General features: G+C 55.0%; 1 protein-coding gene across 4 annotated transcripts in view; it reads right to left on the reverse strand.

The window, feature by feature from the left end:
- Positions 1-5351: 5351 nt before the first annotated feature.
- The window catches only part of AGPAT4 (1-acylglycerol-3-phosphate O-acyltransferase 4), a 1412466-nt gene continuing 1397821 nt past the window's right edge, over positions 5352-19996 (reverse strand). For all 4 annotated transcript variants that reach the window (XM_027551994.1, XM_027551993.1, XM_027551997.1 and 1 more), the window contains 5 exons: positions 19276-19429; positions 15436-15538; positions 14602-14677; positions 7695-7893; positions 5352-5912 (listed from right to left, as the gene is read on the reverse strand). In XM_027551994.1, coding sequence (XP_027407795.1) covers positions 5818-5912; positions 7695-7893; positions 14602-14677; positions 15436-15538; positions 19276-19429 — 627 coding nt within the window. In that variant the 3' untranslated portion in view covers positions 5352-5817. The remainder of the gene's footprint in view (positions 5913-7694; positions 7894-14601; positions 14678-15435; positions 15539-19275; positions 19430-19996) is intronic.

A 19996-nucleotide genomic window follows, 5' to 3' on the forward strand; every position in this document is an offset into this window, starting at 1 on the left:
GTATAAAAATCTTAAATTTTGAAGTCTGGTGTACAACCTGCTTCTTTATTGCATGTGCTCTTGATATCATGACTTGATTCAAGGTCATGAAGTATTTATACCTATATTTTCTTCTAAGAGTTGTATAGTTTTGGCTCTCATATTTAGCTTGATAGTCTGTTTTTAATGTTTATATATCATATCAGATAAAGGTCCAAGTTCACCCTTCTGCATGTCAATATTTATTAGACCTTGCATTTATTTGTTAAAAAGACTTTTTCTCTGTTGAATTGTTTTGGCATCCTTGTTGAAATCACTTGAACACAAATCTAGGGGTGTACCTCTGGACTCTCAGTTCTGTTCCATTGATCTGCACAGCTGTCTTATGTAGAACCCCGCTGTCTGGATTAATGTAGCTTTGTAAAGGAAGTTTTGAAGTTGGAAAGTGTGAGCTCTTCAACTTTGTTCTGCTTTCTCAAGATTGTTTTGGTTATTCTGGGTCGTTTCTGTTTCCCTAAGAATTTTAGGATCAGCTTATTAAATTGTGGCCCCCACTGCCCCCCGCCCCAGCCCCCAGCCAGAAAACAGATCTGCTCTGGTGAGAATCATGTTTTTGTCATGATTTTGACCTTAGCTGGCAACAGTTGTTCTTTTATCTTATGGTGTTCCTTGTGGGCTTTTCATAAATGCCGTGTATGAGGTTGAAGATGCTTCCTTGTTTTCCTGGTTTATTGAGTTGCTATCATGACTAGATGTTTGACTTTGCCTGATGTTCTTTCTGCATCTACTGAGATGATCAGTTGGTGTTTGTGATGGAAACGTCTGTGCTGTTTGGACTGCTTTGCCCTCCCTGTAGCCCGGCAGCCTCCTAAGTACCCAGCCTCATCCTGACTTACTGTTAGAGGGTCGCCAGTCCTCTGTTCTGGGGTGGGCCTCTAGTCACATGCTGCAGCAACCTGCCATCTCATCCTCCACTTGTTCTCTTCTTGAGTCAACTGTTATAAATTTTAGAAGCACATTTCTTTTCCTACATTAGGTGATTTTTTTTTTCTTGGTCCATTCAGATCATTCCTGTTTGAGTGACTTCCTCACACATGTGCAGCCTTAGTGGTTTCTGACCCACCTTCTAAACGGATTGTTTTTCAGCATCCCAAATTTTGCATTCATACCACTTACTTCATTAAAACTCAAGGGAACATAGATGCTAGAAATTTCCAAACTCTCCAGTCACTGCAACATGTGAAACGAGACTGTGTAACAAAATAACAAAGGTAAAAATTGCAGGAGTCTTGCTGGGTGAAGAGCTTCACCAACGGTCCTAGGAGGTATTTTCTAGATACTGAAAAGGTCTTAAGTAAGTGCTTATTATTGTTTTTTAATTAATCCATAACCCTAATATTAAAATAGGACAAGGTACAGGGACTGGGGAATGCCTCATTTGTAGCTACTTATCCTTTACTGGAGAAACCCTTTGCTTTTTTTTCCCCCACTGATAACTGAAATTCACAGTGGTGACCAATTTCACTTTGGCTTCACTGTGCTCCAGAAAGGTTTCTATTTTTACTTTAGAGAAAGGCGTCAAAAGGAGACAACTGAAATTCAGTTATTAAAGCCTCTACATCAGTGTCCCTTCGTGACTGGCTGCCCGCTGTGGCACTGCGGGGGGGTGGGGAGTAGACAGGGAGGAGGCAGGAGCCGGCCTGCCCCCTGCAGAGGGGACAGCACACTAGCTGTTGAGGTGAAGCTGGGTATTCTGCTGTTTCTGCCCAGAAGAATGGTCATCTCCAACAGCCGAGCGCCATAAACAGACACCAGGTGGTGGCAGGTGCTGTGAGTGGGTCTCGGCTGTCCCAGGTCAAGAGATTCAGGACTGTGCGCCGAGCCTGCTCTCTGGGGGGTGCCCACTGCCCCGGACGCGCGGGTGGCAGGCGGGACAGGAAGCCCAGGGGCGTCTGCAGCACTTGGTTTCTGTGTAATGTGGTCAGAAGCTCTGAGACACCGACGCCAAGGATGCAGGCGGCTGAGACGCAGCCTCAGAGCTTGGGATGCCTGCTCGCGCGTCGTTGCCGGGTCCGCGCTGCGGCTCAGGTGATTGGCTGAGAGCTGAGCCCCCCGGCTTTCTGTGCAGGGTGGGGGTCATCTCGGGGGGCAGAGGGACCAGCCCTGGGAGGCTTGCCCACCTGCACGTGTGGAGGAAAACCAGCTGTGTATAACCTGCGGCTCCTGGAGGCAGGGCGCGCGAGTCAGCTGCTTAATCTGATGCTCTGTAAACAGCAGGAGGGGCTGCACAGTTAAGGCATCAGGAGCACAGCTGCTGAAGGAGGTGACGCTGACGCGGAACAGGTCAGCCTGAGTGACCGGCACGCACTCAGCGGGACAGTCACGCCAGCGGCCGCCCTCCTGAGCATCCCCAGAGCAGGAGGGGAGGGCGGCAGCTGCAGGTGGAACCGCAGCCCCCGCAGGACCCCAGAGGACGCGCTCCTCCCACTCAGACCCAGCAGCGCGACGGACAAACGCTGGACGGAACCTCCTCTTGTGAGTGGGGAACGGGTCCCTCCAGTCTGCCTTCCCATGTCCGTCCATAGTTACAAGTGAGTTCTTAAAGTCTCTGAAAAGCCTCATCTGTTTGGCTTGGGGACCAGCCAGGACGCTGCTCCGCTTCTCTAGGAGGAAAACCAGAAACCGCTGGGGCCCTGTCTGTGTCTGTCACAGCTGTTTCTACATTGCGGCTGGACAGTTGCTGGACTGTACATCTCAAGCGTTGTCTTTCAGATCCATTTAGTGTCTATTAGAAAAGCACATCTAAAAATCTTTAAATATCTTTAGCCGCTTTTACTCGGCTCTCTTTAGAGAAGGACATTCCAGTACTGCCGTGTGATCGTACGAAAAAGGCAAACTGTGTTTCCTCGACGAACGGTAAAGAGGTATCGGCCAGCTCAGAACGTGCATCCACGCTTTCTCCACGTCAGTCACAGAATGGTCCACTTCCCTTAAACTCATCTCACAAGCTTGGTGGTTTTTAAATCAAGTCCCTTTGTGGGCTTGGTTTCCTGGAAGAAGGGCATTCAGTGCCCCCTGCCTCAAAGCTGCAGGCCTAGGACGTGGCTCCTAACACCCGGGAGGACCCTGCGCCAACCCAGCGTGAAGCGAACTTGGCATTTTCTCTTCCACGTCGGGTCTCAGAGCAGGCTGAGCAAGGCCGACCTCAGCCGCCACGGAGACGTCAGACAGGATGTGACCCTGCACTCCGTCCTCCACTGCTCGGGGAGAGGGGCAGCTTCACACCCACAGGTTTTTAATTCTTAGAAAAGTGACGCCCTGGGAACCAGCACCGCTCCCTGCTGAAGAGGCCATGGCATCCGGGAGACCCTGAACGCAGGTTAAGGGACTGGGGAAGGGGTGATGCGTTTCTCCGTGGCTGTCTCTGCCATCATGGGACCGGAGAGGAGGAATAGCCAGGTCCCCGTCCCGCCAGACAGAATGCCCTCTCACAGAAGAGTGAGCCTCTGAAGCCCGTTCAGGGTCCCTGCCGGCTCCGCACACTCTGGTCCTGCGGCAGTGTCAGAAGGAGCGCCCGTCGGTCCTTCCCGGGGAGGATGTTCTGCCGCCCTCCCCTGACCCGGACCCTGAGGTCTGCACTGTCCGCAGCCTTGTTCGTTTGCCCGTTGTTTTGTTTGGTCCCAGAGACGAGTTCAGGAGAACGTTAAATGCCTGTGGGTCCCTTTCACGTTCCAGGCAGAAGGCGTGGGTGAATGCTATTAGGACTCAGATTACTGCTACTGAACGGGAAGATGACAGAAAAATGACACATTTTTGGACACCCCAAGGTAATTTCTGAGCGTTTTGTTGAGACACAGCAGCATGGAGGCAACTTTCTAATTGTTCTAATCCTTATTTGTTCAGTGCTGTGGGGTTCTTAAAGTGTGTTCACATGTATGGCCTCATTTCACCCTTGAGGCGACCCAAGAGGTGGGTGTTATCACCCCCATTTTCCAGTTGGGAAAACAGGGTTTTGGAGCGAAAGAGCTGCAGGGTTTGAGCTGTGCAGCCTGGAGGGTGGCTGGTGTTCCTTAACGGCTCTCCTTTGTCTCCCAGGGTGCTGGGAGGGCCCGGGGCAAGACCGCCCGGTCCAGGTGGGGGGTGGCAGGTGCATGCCTGAGCATCTCGGCTCCTGGAGGAGGCTGCACTTGCGACCCCCGCGCGTGGCCTGACGCAGGGCGGGAAAGGCACGGGGGTCTCCTGCGGGACAGCAGGAAGAGCCAACCCTGATGGCCTCATGGACCCTCCCTTCCCACGACCACACCAGTGTCCCCTTTTCACCTCTGCGGTCTTGACTCAGTGGTGCCCCGCCCTCCCTTAAGCAGAAAGCGCCTCTTAAACCCTCTTGCAACGTCCCTTGTGCCCGGTGAGCACTCTGTGACTTAAGAGCGAACCCAGGACGGGATTCAGAACAGAGTAAGGCTTTACAGAGCATCTGGCCATCGTCTATACGGGACCGCTCATCCCGTTAAAGAGTTTCAGCAGACCAGCAGGAAGGACCGGGCGGCATGGAGCGGCCCTTCCCCTGCTCCGTGCATGCATCCGGGGGACCCGGTGCCGGGGGCGGCGTCTCAGCCTGAGGTCACGTAGCGTCGGGTTTCACATCGTCCTCCTCTGGAAATATCACTGCTTTTCTCCGCTCTTCTTTTGCACCTGGCGTCTGACGGCTGGCAGCTGTTTGCTGGAGCCCTGTACGCAGACTGTTACTCCAAATGCGGCCTTAGGTGCCACGGAGGAAAGGTCCTCCCAGTCAGGGGAATCTGCGCTTCCAGAAGGAAGGCAGAAGCGAGGAGGGGGGCGGGGACTGGGTACCCATGGCCGCTCAGTCCGAGCCTGTACAGAGGGGCACCTGGGCTCCTGTGTACGGCCCTCTAGTAAAAATGAGCCTGCACTGCTTTAGGGGACCCAATGTCTGCTTGCTACGGGGATAAACAGAGGACGCCAAGCCATCTCTCACATCCCTGCAGGACTGCCAGCCGTCATCTCAGTGTTCAAGACGAGTCTGCTCCTCGAGGAGGGTCTTCAGGGAGTGGGTGCGTCGTCACGACTCAGGCTGGATGGACTGCACCTCAGGGTGGCCCAGGGAACCAGGGCTGCCTCTGGGGCGTCCCTGGGCCCCGCACGTGTGCCCGGCTAGCCTCCTGGCACCTGCTGTCTCCACACAGAGTCTCACAAGCTCCCGCCACCGGGAACCCACCTCCTCCAGCCACCTGGCCTGCCCTCCACACCCCCAGCTCCCAGCTCCCTGCTCGGGAGCGCTCTGCGGTCCAGAACTCCAAAATACAGGAAGGGGGGTCTGAAGGGAAGGAGGGCAGCGCTGTGTGCACACACCAGAGAGAAGCCCAACAGTTTAATTTTTGTTTGTTTTTTTGGAGGCATAATTTAGTCATCTTACCAAAGTGTCTTTCACTCTGTAGCGAGCCAGGGTTAACAGAAAACTCAGCACCAAAGGATGGCAGGGAACCCCCCACCCTCCGAGGTCCCCATTTCTGCCCTCCCCCCGCACCTCAGATACCCTCGCAATGATCCCACTCAGCATACCTCATTCTCACATATGTTCTTAACACACACATACACGCACTCACACAGACTCACACACGGAAAGAACGAGACCCGAAGCCCACTAAAGCGTGCTGGGGGAAAGATTTAAGTACATCCTCCTCCCCACCTGACGCTGAGACCGCAGCCCCTGCCTCCCCAGCAGGGGCTCCCCTAGCTTCATCACTGGGTCCCGCCCAGGGTGATGGCGGCGTCCACCATTCCCCCCAAGGTCCCCTTCAGGTGGTGACACATCCCGGGTCAGTCGCTATGTTTCTGCTTGCTGTCCATGTTGCCGTAGGCAGAGCCCTTGTCAATTTCCGTGACGCCTATCATCCATCGGACCCCCATGGAAGCTGCGGAAACAGGAAGGGCAAGTCAGAGGCCTGTGGGGACTCCGGTGGGCCCTGCCTGACGGAATAAAGTGGGGGAGCTCTGTGAACCTCAAGCATCAGCTGAGAGCTGGGTGGTCTGGGGTGCTTTTCACCATCCCTGCCTCACAGCTACCCTTGAGCATGGGGCCAGGGTTCTAACTGGCTTGAGAGATGTTAGAACAGAGCCAGGCTGTTCTGTGTGGTGAGTTTCAGTCCTTGGACAGTGGAGGTGAGCGGAATGTGCTAAGCTGTATGTCCCGGTGCCCCTCCCTAGGACAAACGGTTCTCCGGTGAATACGGCGCAGCAGCTTACAGGCACCCTTCAGCAAAGCGTAAGGAAGCGTGTTCCTGGACAAATAGCTATTTTAGTTTCCAGCCTGTCTCAACACAGCTTCTTGTGCGAGTTTCAGAGCAGCAGACAAGCCGCGTCCCTGCCTGCCTTTTCTCCGACAGCGGGATTTGGCCCAAAGAGATAAGAAGTGTAGGATGTACACAAGAGCCCAGTTTAACCACCAAGAGGCTAAAAAACAGGATACGGAGGCAGGAGCTGTGGTTTACACGCTCCCTCCAGAGAGGACAGACGTGGTGAGCTCCTTGGGTGCGGGGACCACGTCTACCTCCATCCCCTTGATGAGCCCGGCACCCATCACAGCCTGACTGCACAGTCTGTTTGCAGTAGGCGTGAAAAAGTGGATGGAGGAGGAGTGGCCGAAACCTCCCGAGTCGCGATGCATGAGTTTCCAGAGCCTCAGCATCCTGGCTATGAACTGTCAGACCAGGGACGCGACGAGGACAGGGGTCCACCCAGCCCACGAGGCTCATGGAGCCCGTGGGTCCATTATAACGGGCTGCCTTCAGCCTGGGGCCAGCTCCGAACATCAGCCCCCTACCCCAGTATTAGAACTTTGTGCTGCGGAGTTGATGGCGTTGTGGAGCGAACCTGACTCCAGAGGTGAAAAGGCTTTGTGAGAGGACCAAGAAACAGTGATTCAGGGAAGTGGGAGGCAAGATGAGGGCTCAAGGGTGCTGAGGTCTGGGGAGAGAGTAGTCGGTTCCTCAAAAGCTGGAGGCGCCCTGTGTCTCCAGCCGTCACCTGCGGGGAGCCCCAGCCTCTTCCAGAGGGCGCTGCCTTCCTGCTGCTGCTGTGCAAGGCGGGACCCATCCCCTCCGGTGGGGCCTGGAGACCACAGCTCACCCCGACCCCATCCCACCCCCACCCCCCGCCCCCAGACACATGGCCAGCCAGGCCAGACGCGGCCTGTGTAGCGGGAACTGGCTGCCCCTGCCATCAAAAAGCAGCAGTATCCAGGGAAGCATGGGCCATGGAGAAACGGCAGTCCTCTGAAACGACGCCCGGGTCAAACCCCGTAGTGATGAGCCAAAGGACTGAGCTGACCATCTCCACGCGGCAGCCAGCCAAGGAGAAGCACCCACGCTGACTTCCCCCAAAAAGGTCCTGACCTGCTCTGAATGGCAAAGAGCCTCTGTCGCCTCCTGCTGGGACCCAGGAAATGGTTTTATTGCAGGTGAGGAGGAAGCGATTGTGACACAAGCCCTCTGCAGAGGCCGGGAGCTCGTCCCTGGAGGGGCTGGCTCCCTGTGTGCACAGGGCCCTGTGCATGCACCGGGAGGGGGCAAGGCAGTCCTCCAACCCCGGGATTCAGGACTCTGATCGGGGTGCTCCCCTCTTCCAGGGCCTCGTCCTCCCCTGCCCCCAGAGGCTCCCACCCGGCCCCGGCCCTGGCCCCGGCAGCCCGGACTCACCCACAAAGAAGACGAGAACAAAGCTGGCAAGCGTCAGGGAGGAGCCGCTGCTGACCATGTTGACGACGAAGCGAAAGAAGGGGTAGAGGAGCATCGAGGCCCAGAAGAGCCAGTTGACAAGCGTCCAGGGCCGCCGCGGGGGCACCACGGGCGTCTCGGGGAAGGTGCCCGTGCGGGAGTACTCCTCCTGGAAGGCGTCCTGTGGGCACAGGGCTGCTGATTGCCGGCCACCCCAACCCAGGCCCGCTGGGTCCCACCCTCCCCAGCCCAGGCAAGACCACAGGAGTCTCCCCAGCTCAACCCAAATACCCTAACAGTATCCCAGGGCCGACAGGGCGCTCGCCCAACAAAGCGCATCAGTGGTCCAGACGGCCGGCTCACCCATTATGGCCCAGTTCTCCAGGCAGTTGAGTTTTCTGGAGAAATGAGCTTCCATGCACCCGAACCCTCTACCTTAAGTGCTGAATTTTGATGCTAAACCAAAATTAAGTGCTAAACTTTTATCCACTTGAGAAAGAGATGTCTAAAGTTGGCCATACTCGTCTTCTTCCCCAACCAAGATGTACTGGATGATGCCATGTTCCGAATGAATCCTCAGATGGGCCGCTTTGGAAGGAGAGCCTCTGGCCCTTCTTGGGCAGTTCAGGGGCTCTGCATGGCAGCTCCTGCCCGCCCCCCCAAACTCCTGCCCCTCCTCAACTTCCCTCCTGGGTCTCCTGGAGGGTGGGGGCAAGTCAGGAGGGTCTCAAGAAAAGCACATGATCAAGCAATTGTAAATAGACTGGACCATGTGTGGAGTGTCCCACCCGCAAGAGGTAAAGGAGGGCTTCTCCGGTGGCACAGCGGATAGGGGCCTCCCTGCCAATGCATGAATTTGACCCCCGGCCTGGGAAGATGCCACAGGCCACTGAACAACCAAGCCATGTGCAGCCACTCTTGAAGCCTGTGCGCCCTAAGGCCCCTGCCTCACAGGAGAAGCCACCGCGGTGAGAAGCCCACACATCACAATAAAGAGCAGCTCTCCGGCTTGCGGCAGGAGAGGCCGTGCGCAGTAGCACAGCAAGGCAGACCCAGCACCAACGAACAAAGGAGGTGAGGGAGCCACAGCCAGTCCGCTAAGCGGAGGACTTCCTTGGAAGTGACAGTGACGTGTGGATGCCCCACAGGATGGTACCTAACTTGCCAGGGCCTCTGGTTCCACTTCTTGCCAGAATTGGGTGGTTTTTCTCATCGCGGTGAAGCCTGGTAACAAGGCTGCAGTGGGCTGGAAGTCTGCGCCTGTCTCCCTGAATTCCATGCTGAAATCTTAACCCCAAGATGAAGGTATGAGAAGGAGGGGCCTTGCAGGGTGTTACAGGTCATGAGAGTGGAGTCCCCGTGAATGCGATTATGAAAGAGACCCCCAGAGAGCCGTCTCACCCCTCAACCGTAAGGACGCAGCAACGTGGACGTCGGCTGGGACCAGAGTCCGCCCACGCGGGCGCCCTCATCCTGAACTCAACATCCAACCTCCAGAACTGTGGGGAAGAAGTTTCTGCTGTTTACAAGCCACCCAGCCTCTGGCACTTTGTTTTAGAGGCCTGCCTGGACTAAGACAGGAGATGGTACTTCTGTGCCTTCAAAAAGAAAAGCAAAAGCTTTACTGGGGTACATTTACATATCATAAAATTCACCCTTTTAAAAAATGGGCGAGTTTCCTTTTCTCGAATTTTTTCCTTAAATAGCCTTAACAGTGCTTTTCTATTGTAATAATGTTGGGCTTCCCTGGTGGCACTAACGGTAAAGAACCCGCCTGCCCAGGCAGGAGATGTAAGAGCGTTGGGTAAGATCCCTGGGTTGGGAAGATCCCCTGGAGAAGGGCATGGCAACCCACTCTTGCCTGGAGAATCCCATGGACACAGGAGCCCGGCAGGGCACAGTCCATGGGGTGGCAGAGTCGGACACGACTGAGCACCTTAGCATGCACTGTGATGTCACAGTGGGGAACCGGGGATGCCTTTTCCTTCTCATTTCCACTAAGACACCTGCTAAGCCAGGATTTTTTCCTGTGTACCTCTAACAAGAGGAGAAGGCACTCCCTTTCTTAGGAGTCAGCAAGATTCAGAATTCATATTCAGAGTTTTTTCCTCTGGTTCAATTAGAAAACCAAACCTCACCCAAGACCCCACTGTTCCCGTGTCCCTGTGACTCCCGCCAGCCTCCCGGGCTGTGTCCCTGTGACCATGTCAGGTAGGACGCGGATGCCTGGCTCGGGGCCAGACGTCAGCTCCGCAGCCCTCTCTGGGCTGTGTTATTTCTTTTGTAATAAAGTCCACCCAGCAGGGAGGAAACGGTTAATGGTGCCTCCATTTTTGGTCTCCGAGTCTTATCATCCTCTGGCACATTATACACCGGAAGTGGGAGCTGATTCCTAGAAAGAAACATCAACCCCAAAGTCTGTAGGAGCAGGAGAGCCTGCTGGCGGAGGACAAGGGCCCCAAGGCTACACTGAGAGCAGCTGCCACCAACGCACGGGCCAGGAGGGCATGGAGGCTGGGCGCCCACATACAGTTGGACTAAGCGGGCCTTGCCAGCGTTCACTCGGCAAAAGAAATTTTCTCTTATGACCCTGGGGTAGAAAGGGAGGAAAAGGGGAGGAAAAAGAAAGTGGGACGCAGAGGGCTGGGGGGTGGGCGGGGGGAGGCTTCTGGGAACAGCTCCCCCAGGCGCCAGCCAGGGCTCAGGCCAGGGAAAGTGGCGTTTGCAGAGGATGGTGCTGTGGGGCCAGGCCTGCCACCCTTCCGAGGAGTGACGCCCTCTGTGACAGTGGAACACCCAGCGGCAGCTTGAAAACCACGTAATTCCAGTTCCCGAAGGCCAGTGCTCCAGACACAGCCCCTCCCGCCAGCTCCCTGCCCTGTGCCCCCAGCTCTGCACCGACTCAGACTGCCCTTGGCCTCGGGGACCCGGGGATCACCAACAGAGGCCCTCACAGCGTTGCCTCCTTCCCCCGTGCCTTAATTGGCACAGCTGTTGTTTAGTCGCTCAGTCGTGTCCGACTCTCTGCATCCCCAGAGACTCTAGCCCACTGGTCTCCTCTGTCCATGGGATCTCCCAGGCAAGAATACTGGAGTGGGTAGCTATTCCCTTCTCTAGGGGATCTTCCTAGACCCAGGGATCGAACCCATGGCTCCTGCATTGCAGGCAAATTCTTTACCACTGAACCACCCGGGAAGCACCATGAATGGCAAACTGCTAATCCTTTCCACAAACTTCAAACTATAACCCAGAGAAGCACTTTCAATTAGAGATGAAAAGTTACAAACCACACAAATGAGAAACCCTGAAGGCTCTGGGGAACGAAGGGTCTAGCATCACGGGTAAATGGTGGCATTCACTTGGGAGCCAGCCGTGGGTCGCCAAGGAGAGTAGTCCAGGGTGGTTAATGCTTCTCAAAGCTGGCGCCACCCCCAACCCCAAGCCGGGGTGGGGTGTCCCAAATGCTGACATGTAATACATGTACATTTTCTAACTGTGAGATCTGTCCCACTTAAAGGATGGCCCTGTTCGCACAGCTGATACCCTTCCTGTTTTAGAGAATGCTGAAATGGCAGAAGCAGCTTCCTCTTTATTGGCGTCCCTGCTGGAACAAAGTGTTGGCCCAGAGTCCGTGGCTGCCCGCCCCCTTCGTTTTTTGTTAAGTCTGAGAGCTGCACCCCTAAAACCCCAAGCCTGGAGTCAACAGAATTGTCTTTTGACACCGTCCACTGGAAACGTGAGGGTAAAAAGAAGTCCCCACCCCTTGGCCCCACGTGGTGGGTCACCGAGATTTTAAGCATGTCAAGCCCCAGACCCACGCAGGCTCCTGAGAAAACGAGGCTGACGCGGAAACCACAGAAGTTCGATCACGTTTCCTCGTGGAGGCACCGCTGACCACCTTCTCTCACTGGTCAGTGGTTGGCCCTCAAGGGAAAAGGGCAGCCTCAAAGGTCTGCTCACCGCCCCGGAGACGGGCTGCAGTCCCAGGCCTTTGTGGGGGCAGGCCCCAGCCCCCCAGCCTCTGGCTTTGATGAATGAGCTGGAAGATGCCTGCTGTTCCCTTGTCTTCTGGACCTTACTTTCCTCATCACGAGCTTGAGAGCTCTGACCTAGATGCTCCTTTCGAGAACTCCTTCCAAACTGAGCACCGTCACTTCATGCTAAACAGTTTGGAGGGGGATCCAAGACCGTAAGAAGAAAAGGGGGCCTCTGAGGAAAGCCCAGTGGACTCGCTTTGCACAAAGACAGGCGAACGTCTGTTGCCAGTGGAGAAACACCTGCTTTGCTTCAATGGGGTTTGGAGGCCATGTTTGTAGGTTTGTGTGTGTGGCTCTTTATGAAAGGATTCAGCTCTGAGGCCTTTTCTTAGCACAAATTTCAGGTTTTTTTCTACCACTAAATGACACCGCCCTTATGACAGAAAGTGAAGAACAACTTAAGAGCCTCTTGATGAAAGTGAAAGAGAAGAGTAAAAAAGCTGGCTTAAAGCTGAACATTCAGAAAACTAAGATCATGGCATCTGGTCCCATCACTTCATGGCAAGTAGATGGGGAAACAGTGGCTGACTTTATTTCTGGGGGCTCCAAAATCACTGCAGATGGTGATTGCAGCCATGAAATTAAAAGACACTTACTCTTTGGAAGGAAAGTTATGACCAACCTAGACAGCATATTAAAAAGCAGAGACATTACTTTGCCAACGAAGGTCCGTCTAGCCAAGGCTATGGTTTTTCCTGTGGTCATGTATGGATGTGAGAGTTGGACTGTGAAGAAAGCTGAGCGCCAAAGAATTGATGCTTTTGAACTGTGGTGTTGGAGAACTCTTGAGAGTCCCTTGGACTGCAAGGAGATCCAACCAGTCACTCCTAAAGGAGATCAGTCCTCAGAGTTCATTGGAAGGAATGATGTTGAAGCTGAAACTCCAATACTTTGGCCACCTCATGCGAAGAGCTGACTCATTGGAAAAGACCCTGATGCTGGGAAAGATTGAGGGCAGGAGGAGAAGGGGATGACAGAGGATGAGATGGTTGGATGGCATCACCTACTCGATGGACATGAGTTTGAGTAGACTCTGGGAGTTGGTGATGGACAGGGAGGCCTGGCGTGCTGTGATTCATGAGGTCACAAAGAGTTGGACACGACTGAGCGACTGAACTGAACTGAAATGACTAAAGCAGAAAACGGCACAAGGAAAATGCTGCCTTGTGCAGGAGACCTGCGGGAAGGGGCTTCTGCTGTCCTGTGTTCCTCTGTCTGGGCCCAGGCCTGGTGCCAGCACGTCGGAAACTCGCTGCTGACAAGCGTCAGGCAGTGCGTTTCCACCCTCGGGCCCTCAGCCCATCGACATCGCCAACAGCATCCCAGAAACACATGTTTCTGGTTCTCCCTCAAAGCCCCTAAGACCCCGAGGCTGAGGCCCAGGAGTCTGCAATTCCATGCTCTGGGGGCAGGCAAACCAGTCTCTCCTAAGTGTTCGTGAGAGGAGAACAGACAGGTCTGCTGTAAATGCCCCCGAAAGGAGACTAAAGGCAGCTCAGAGAGAGGGTGTCTACAGTCATTGCTGGAAAAGCTCGTCCTTAGGAACACAGACGCGACTTCTGCCATGAGAATATAGCGCTAGGATCTGGATTCCAAAAACCGAGCACATTTCTAAGAGCATCTCGTTCATCTGATGGTGGAGATTTGGGAGTCTTTTAGACCGAAATCCTAACACATTCTCAAAGGTAGGATTAAAATTCTTGTTTAGTGAAGCGCAGGCCCCCTTAAAGCTCTGTGTGACCATCTCTTAAGCCGTGGGGCGGAAAAGACGTGAACGTTAGCCAGCCCGTATTCATAGACTTTGGTGAAAGGAAATCAGAGGCCTATGGAATGTATCTGATTCTAGATAACGAACTGGTTTGGGTTCCAAATGGATGACGGATTCAAAAAGACGTTTTCCTGTGCCTGAAAATGCTTCCCTCACCAGGTGGAGGCTAAACTTCTCCTGCCTAAGAGCGAGCAGTCGGTGCAATAGTGATTAAGTTTCCCTCTGCCCTGTGCATGTCTGTGTGGGGGGAAACCACTGAAAGATGAGGCCTTGCTAAGAGGACAGAGAGAGAATGGGGGGATCAGAGATGCTGTTGGGGGGGTGGGGGGAGGCGGCGGGCTGGACACAGACAGGCGGCCGGGGGCTGGGCAGGGGTGATGGGGTGGGCACGGCACAGTTCAAACCTGGCCTGGCTGAACCTTGTGGGCCTTTGTCCTGCTTATGCTGGTGATGTTTTGGGACCAGACATGCTACCTAACTATGGACTCAGCCATGGCTGCTGTAGAGAACACCCGTACCCTCAAGAATATTCTGCCCTGGGACCAGTGGCAGGAAAATGGACAAGAGCTCCTGGACCCCTTTTTTTTTTTGTCCACTACACCCGTAACATAGTTCCATTCTTTCTCTGAAGCCCACTTTTAAAAGTATTTTGCAAGTTCTTTTCCCTGTTGCCTGAGCTTCCCTGGTGGCTCAGATGGTAAAATCGTCTGCTTGCAATGCTGGAGACCCGGGTTCGATCCCTGGGTCGGGAAGATCCCCTGGAGAAGGAACCGGTAACCCACTCCAGTGTTCTTGCCTGGAGAATCCCACGGACGGAGGAACCTTGTAGTCTACAGTCCATGGGGTGGCAAAGAGTCGGACACAACTGAGCAACTTCGCTTTCGCTTTTTCGCTTTTCCCTGTTGCCAAGTAGAGTGTTAGCCCCTACTGACTATTATTATCTGGGGTGGTTGTTATCCGGAGCATGAAGTCTCCCCCACAAGAAAGGTTCAGCCGCCTCTATAAACTCCCAAAGGCCCCAGCACCCACAGCTGCTGCTTGGAAGGGAGCTTTGGACGGCGCGGAGCTGGCCCCCAGCACTGACCTTCTCCTGGTAGAGTTTGTGCAGCCAGGCCGCACACTTGTCCTCCTCCTCCGGGACTTCTTCTAGAGGAATCCGCCTGCAAGGCAGAGAGTGGCTAGCAGAGGGGAGGCCCACGGCAAGTGCCCCGAACACCGGTTCAAACTAACAACGTTCAAACTAACATAACTAAAGGCGTTAGTTCAAACTAACACCTTTCAGCTTCTATTTCGGCAGCCTGGATAGCGTGCAAGTGAGAGGGTAATGCAATTGATCATAGGAGGGGAAACCCACACCCTCCTTGGACTGGAGAAATTTAGGCCCGATGCAGTCACGGCCCACCAGGGGATGGGCCAGGGCCCATTCAACAACCCAGACCCGTCCAGGAGGATGCCTGCCTCTCCACACTCCCTAGCCTGGACTATAACACATAAGTGAGATGCTGCTAAAGTGGTCTCCATTTGCTTCTAGGTCCCTTTGTAAGTTCTAGAATGCTTGTATCTGTGTCCATTTCTATGGAGCAGATATATCCTCCAAGAAAAGGGTTCAATAAAATAAACTCTCACACTCAGCCTCAAAAATGACTGTAAAATACTGTCTCTCATTTGTTCAGACCCGAGCTCTTTGATGAGAGAGAGTCAGACAGTGGCTGGGGAGAAGAGAGTTTTAACCTAATTATTTACAACAGAGCATGAGTCTCTCGATATAAACAGGACTGTGAACACATTCCGTTCAATGCCGACTACAGACACGAAATTATTGGCACACTCCCCTGGGAGAAGGTCTGTGGGTCATTTGTGACTTATTTGCTTTGGGATGGGCATTCCATTTTCTGGAAAGGAAATGGAGCCGACTTACCTAACGTATAAATCGGCGTGATATTTCTTGCCATTGAGGACTCCCAGCAGTGTTGGGTTTTCATTGTTTCTGAAATTGAGTGTACAGTCATATACAGCTGAAACTATAAAAAATAAAACAGATACAAGGCAGTATATAGCGTGTGAACCCAATTCCGGTTTGTAATATACATACTGGAAAACAAGAATCAAATTGCTGGCTGATTATCTGGGAATGAAGGAACTATGGTTTCTTCTTCACACTTTGCTATATTGTCCAAACACTCGACATTGAACACACATCACGTTCCATCATCATAAAAGCACACTATAACTTGGTAATAGAAAACACTTATTATTGAGGTCATATCAATTTAAAGCAATGCTACAATGACCCATCTAGGTGTGCTACAACAGGTATGTAAACAAATATTAACAGATAAAGCAATCCAAAGAATACTGTCTAAGGAAGTCTCTGAGTCATGGCAATGTAACCATTCTATGGGCATTTTTCCCCTAGAAAAATATGATTGTTATAAAATGAGAATAAGATACTGGAGACTTCCTAAGGAGTTGAAATATGGTGTAGTCAGTTGACACATGGCTGGGAAACAAACAAGATTGTGTGATTTTAATGTCTACCCAATGGTGAGTTAACCTGTGAACATACTGAAACGGGACAACAGAGGGTGAGATGGTTGGATGGCATCACGGACTCAGTGCACGTGTGTCTGAGCAAACTCCAGGCGATGGTGAAGGACAGGGAAGCCTGGCCTGCTGCCGTCCATGGGGTCGTAAAGAGACGGACACGTGGCTAAGCGACTGAACGATGAACAACGAATATGGAAGTTATGTCGACACCCACCGCTGCAGCCCCAGGGCCTGGCCCAGGCTTCATGAATGCTTCTTGGATGGGGGAGGACGCCCGAAGGAACAGTGAGGGGAGAGCAGGGTGGAAACACGGAGTGCCAACTGATGGCCCTTCCTACACAGCCAGTAAGATAGGACCGGACAGTGAAGAGAGCAGGAATTTTGCAGTCAGCCTGGGTGTGAGCCCCAGGACCACGTGTTCCCAGCTGTGGGATCTCCTCCTGGACAGTCCACTCGGCCTCCCTGAGCCTCATTCTCCTGGAGAACGGAGGTGACTCAGGACGATGAAAGTCAGCGCCTCCCAAAGGGTCCAGCGCCCTGTGCTCGGTAGACTTTAGCCAGAGCCCTGCACAGCCGCACTACCACCAACAGAGAGAGCAGCTGATGGGCAGGCAGAAAGTCACGTGGTCTGTCTGTTTGCTTCTGATTGGCTGCCCAACCACCACCTGGGGCCACAGCGGGGGCTCCGGCAGCTGGACCAGGTCTTAGCCAAGGGCCCTCCCGCTGACCTGAAGGGGTGAGGGCAGGCAGGTCCCCACCTCCCACCCCCAACCCAAGCAAGAAGACCACTCCCCTGTCCTCCCTGGCGGGGAGAAGAGGTCCCCCCTACCCCAGGAAGAGAAAGGCTGGTGGAGAATAACTTTCTCAGTTGAGTACATCGCCCAGCCATTGTAAGCACAGAACGAATGACACAGAAGGAAAATCCTTCAGGCTGCAGAGCCCCAGGGTATGAGGGTTCATGCTGGGTCAAGGGTTTCAAAACACACCTCCTTTCTTCAGGCCGCTCTGACATAGGAGCCTGACGCTTGCCACAGAGGTGGGAGTCCCTTCGATTAATCAAGCATAGGGGACAGCCCCCAGGAGGTCCCCCAGAGAACAGCCTAAATCTGCAGGGTTCCCTCCTTTTCCAGAAAAGAAACCTTAGGTCTTAAAGTGACAGAACCGGGCCGGGCACTAGACACACCTGCCTGCAGAGCCCAGGAGCACGAGGGTTCGGCCCCGCCCGCCAGGCTGCCTGGGTGTGACCATGGCCCACCGTTAGAGCCGCTTGGGATAAGTTCCCCCATCCTTCAGCCCCAACTTCCCCATCTGCGAATTGGAAATCAAAACGTGTTTCCTTCGCTGTGTCCAGCAGGCACACACTCCGGTCATGCTGTGTGTGAGATGCTTGTGTTGCTGGGTGTCAGAAGTGCCCCGCCATCACCCATCATCATTATTACTATCCAGGGAAGTGGGGCAGCCTCTGGGCAGCCTGGCCCCTTCCGCCTGTAGGCAAAGCTCAGGGAGTCTCATGGGTCACCCCAGGCAGGGAAAATCAGAACCGGAGGCTCGACACCCCCACCTGGAAGAGACCGCGAGGGGTGAAGCGGGCAGCAGAGGGCTCTGAGTCAGAGCCAACGTTCAATGAGATGTTTATGACGTGCCAGCCCTGATGCTGAGTCACCCACGTGTATTTTCTCATTTAAGCCTGCTCATAACCCTAAGAAGTTTTACAGAAGAGCAAACGGAGGATCCGAGGGGTGGGGTGACCTGTCCCCGGGGTCCACAGCTGGTGAGGGGAGGAGCCAGCCCCATCCCCAGGCCTCCTGACCCTGCTGGATGGAGCAGCTGCCAGGAGGTGTGTCTGCGAGATGGAGCAGGGCCAGGCATTCCTGTGCTGCTTGCTGGACTTCACCAGGGAGCGACAGGGAGCTAGCTGACAGGGAGGTTCTAGCCTTTGGGGTGATACCAGAGCAAACCAGGTGTGCTGGCAGACAGCTGGGGCCCCTCTGAGGCCCGGCTCCCAGAGGGAAGGGGAGAGGGGCCACCTCCAGCAGGTCCTCGGTGCTGGGAGCTACTGAGTCCCGGACCAGTGGTCCCTTCCTCTCCCTGGAGTGATGGCGGGTTGCCTGGGTGATGTGAGGATTAGAGGCGATGATGCAGGTAGCAGGGGGCCAGTGAGGAGCAATGTGGGGACCGCGGGCAGGAGGGAAGCGAGGGAAGACTCAGCGGAGGGCCAGGGTCGCCGGGAGCAGAGTCAGAGACCTTTAGGACCCGCACGTGCTGGAGTCAGTGTTGCCACTGTTCCCCCGCGGGACAGGTCAGCGTGATCACAGGGACCCGCACGTGCTGGAGTCAGTGTTGCCACTGTTCCCCCCGCGGGACAGGTCAGCGTGATCACAGAGCTCCGGGGGCTCCCCCCGCCCCGAGGCATGGGGACGGCAGAGAAACACCGCAGTGTCCACACCTACATCCCCCTACCCCCATCCCCAATGCAGGCCTGGGAGGAGGTGGGGGCCTTGGCCTCACCGGGCGATGTGGCTGGGATTCAGGGGGTGCAGAGAGGGTGCAGGGGAGCATCGGGGTGGGGTGGGGTGGGGGGACTAGGGTGAAGGAGGGGAGGAGATCCCCTAGATCCTGCCTCCCGAGAGATGAGGGACAGGCAGTGGGGCCTCCAGGGCAGCCACAGGGCAGGAAAGGGTAAAAACTCGCGTTTCCAAACCCAAAGGGAGGAGGGTTCAACTGGAGACCAGAGACTGGAGCAAGCTGGCTTTGTGGCTACTCGCGTCTCGTCTTTACCTACAGTCATCCAGGGCTCGGACGACAAGGCCACAGAGATCATTGTCTGGGGGTGAGGAGGGGGTCAGCTAGTGCCACAGACGGGCAAGAAATGCCACACAAAGCAAAACCACCCCAGAAACCTGGGCTGACCTGGCGCGGGACCCCCAGGGAACCCAGCACCGCCCGCAGCCTGCAGTACCGGCGCCGAGCAGTAGAGGGTAGGGTTGGCCTGGTGTGCACGCGTGTGCACGTGGTGCACGGTGTCTGGGCACGTGGTCGGTGTTCACAGTGGTGTGTGTGCAGTCGTGAAGGGCTGTGGCCACTCGTGCGACGCCGGGAGCCTGGACCCAGGCTAACCAGGGGTGACCTGCCAGCCTCCGTCCCTGGCTCCCCTCTGGGTGCTGGGGGTCCCTTTCCCTGGCTGCAGGGGGCCCCGCGGGGTCATCCTTACCTACATTTCTCAAACTCCTCACGGTCACCGCGAAGCCCTTGGTGCGAGGCAGCAGGTGGTGCTTGAGGCTGGGCAGCCCCTTGGCCTGGGCCACCTGCATGCTGATCTGGTGTTTCTTCTCTGTGAACCGTGTGCCCTCGCAGTGAATCAGGAACTGAAGGGGACAGGACGGCCATCACAGACGTCCCTGTGGCTGCTCAGATAGCTGTGAGGTCACATGCTCAGCCCCGCGGTCACACACTCAGCTCCAGTGTCACACGCTCAGCCCCCAGGTCACATGCGCACACACACAGCCCCGAGGTCACACACACATCCGTGCGGCTGCTCAGATAGCTGTGAGGTCACACACTCAGCCCCGCAGTCACACGCTCAGCTCCAGTGTCACACGCTCAGCCCCCAGGTCACACGCTCACACACACAGACCCGAGGTCACACACACATCCGTGTGGCTGCTCAGATAGCTGTGAGGTCACATGCTCCGCACCACGGTCACATGCTCAGCACCATGGTCACACGCTCAGCTCCAGTGTCACATGCTCAGCCCTGAGGTCACACGCTCACACACACAGCCCTGAGGTCACACACATGTCCGTGCGGCCGCTCAGATAGCTGTGAGGTCATACGCTCAGCCCTGAGGTCACACCCTCAGTCCCGAGGTCACATGCTTAGCTCAGAGGTCACACACACAGCCCCGAGGTCACAGGCTCAGGCCCAAGGTCAC

This window comes from Bos indicus x Bos taurus, chromosome 9, assembly GCF_003369695.1.
Source record: "Bos indicus x Bos taurus breed Angus x Brahman F1 hybrid chromosome 9, Bos_hybrid_MaternalHap_v2.0, whole genome shotgun sequence".
In the NCBI taxonomy this organism is placed as follows: Eukaryota; Metazoa; Chordata; class Mammalia; order Artiodactyla; family Bovidae; genus Bos; species Bos indicus x Bos taurus.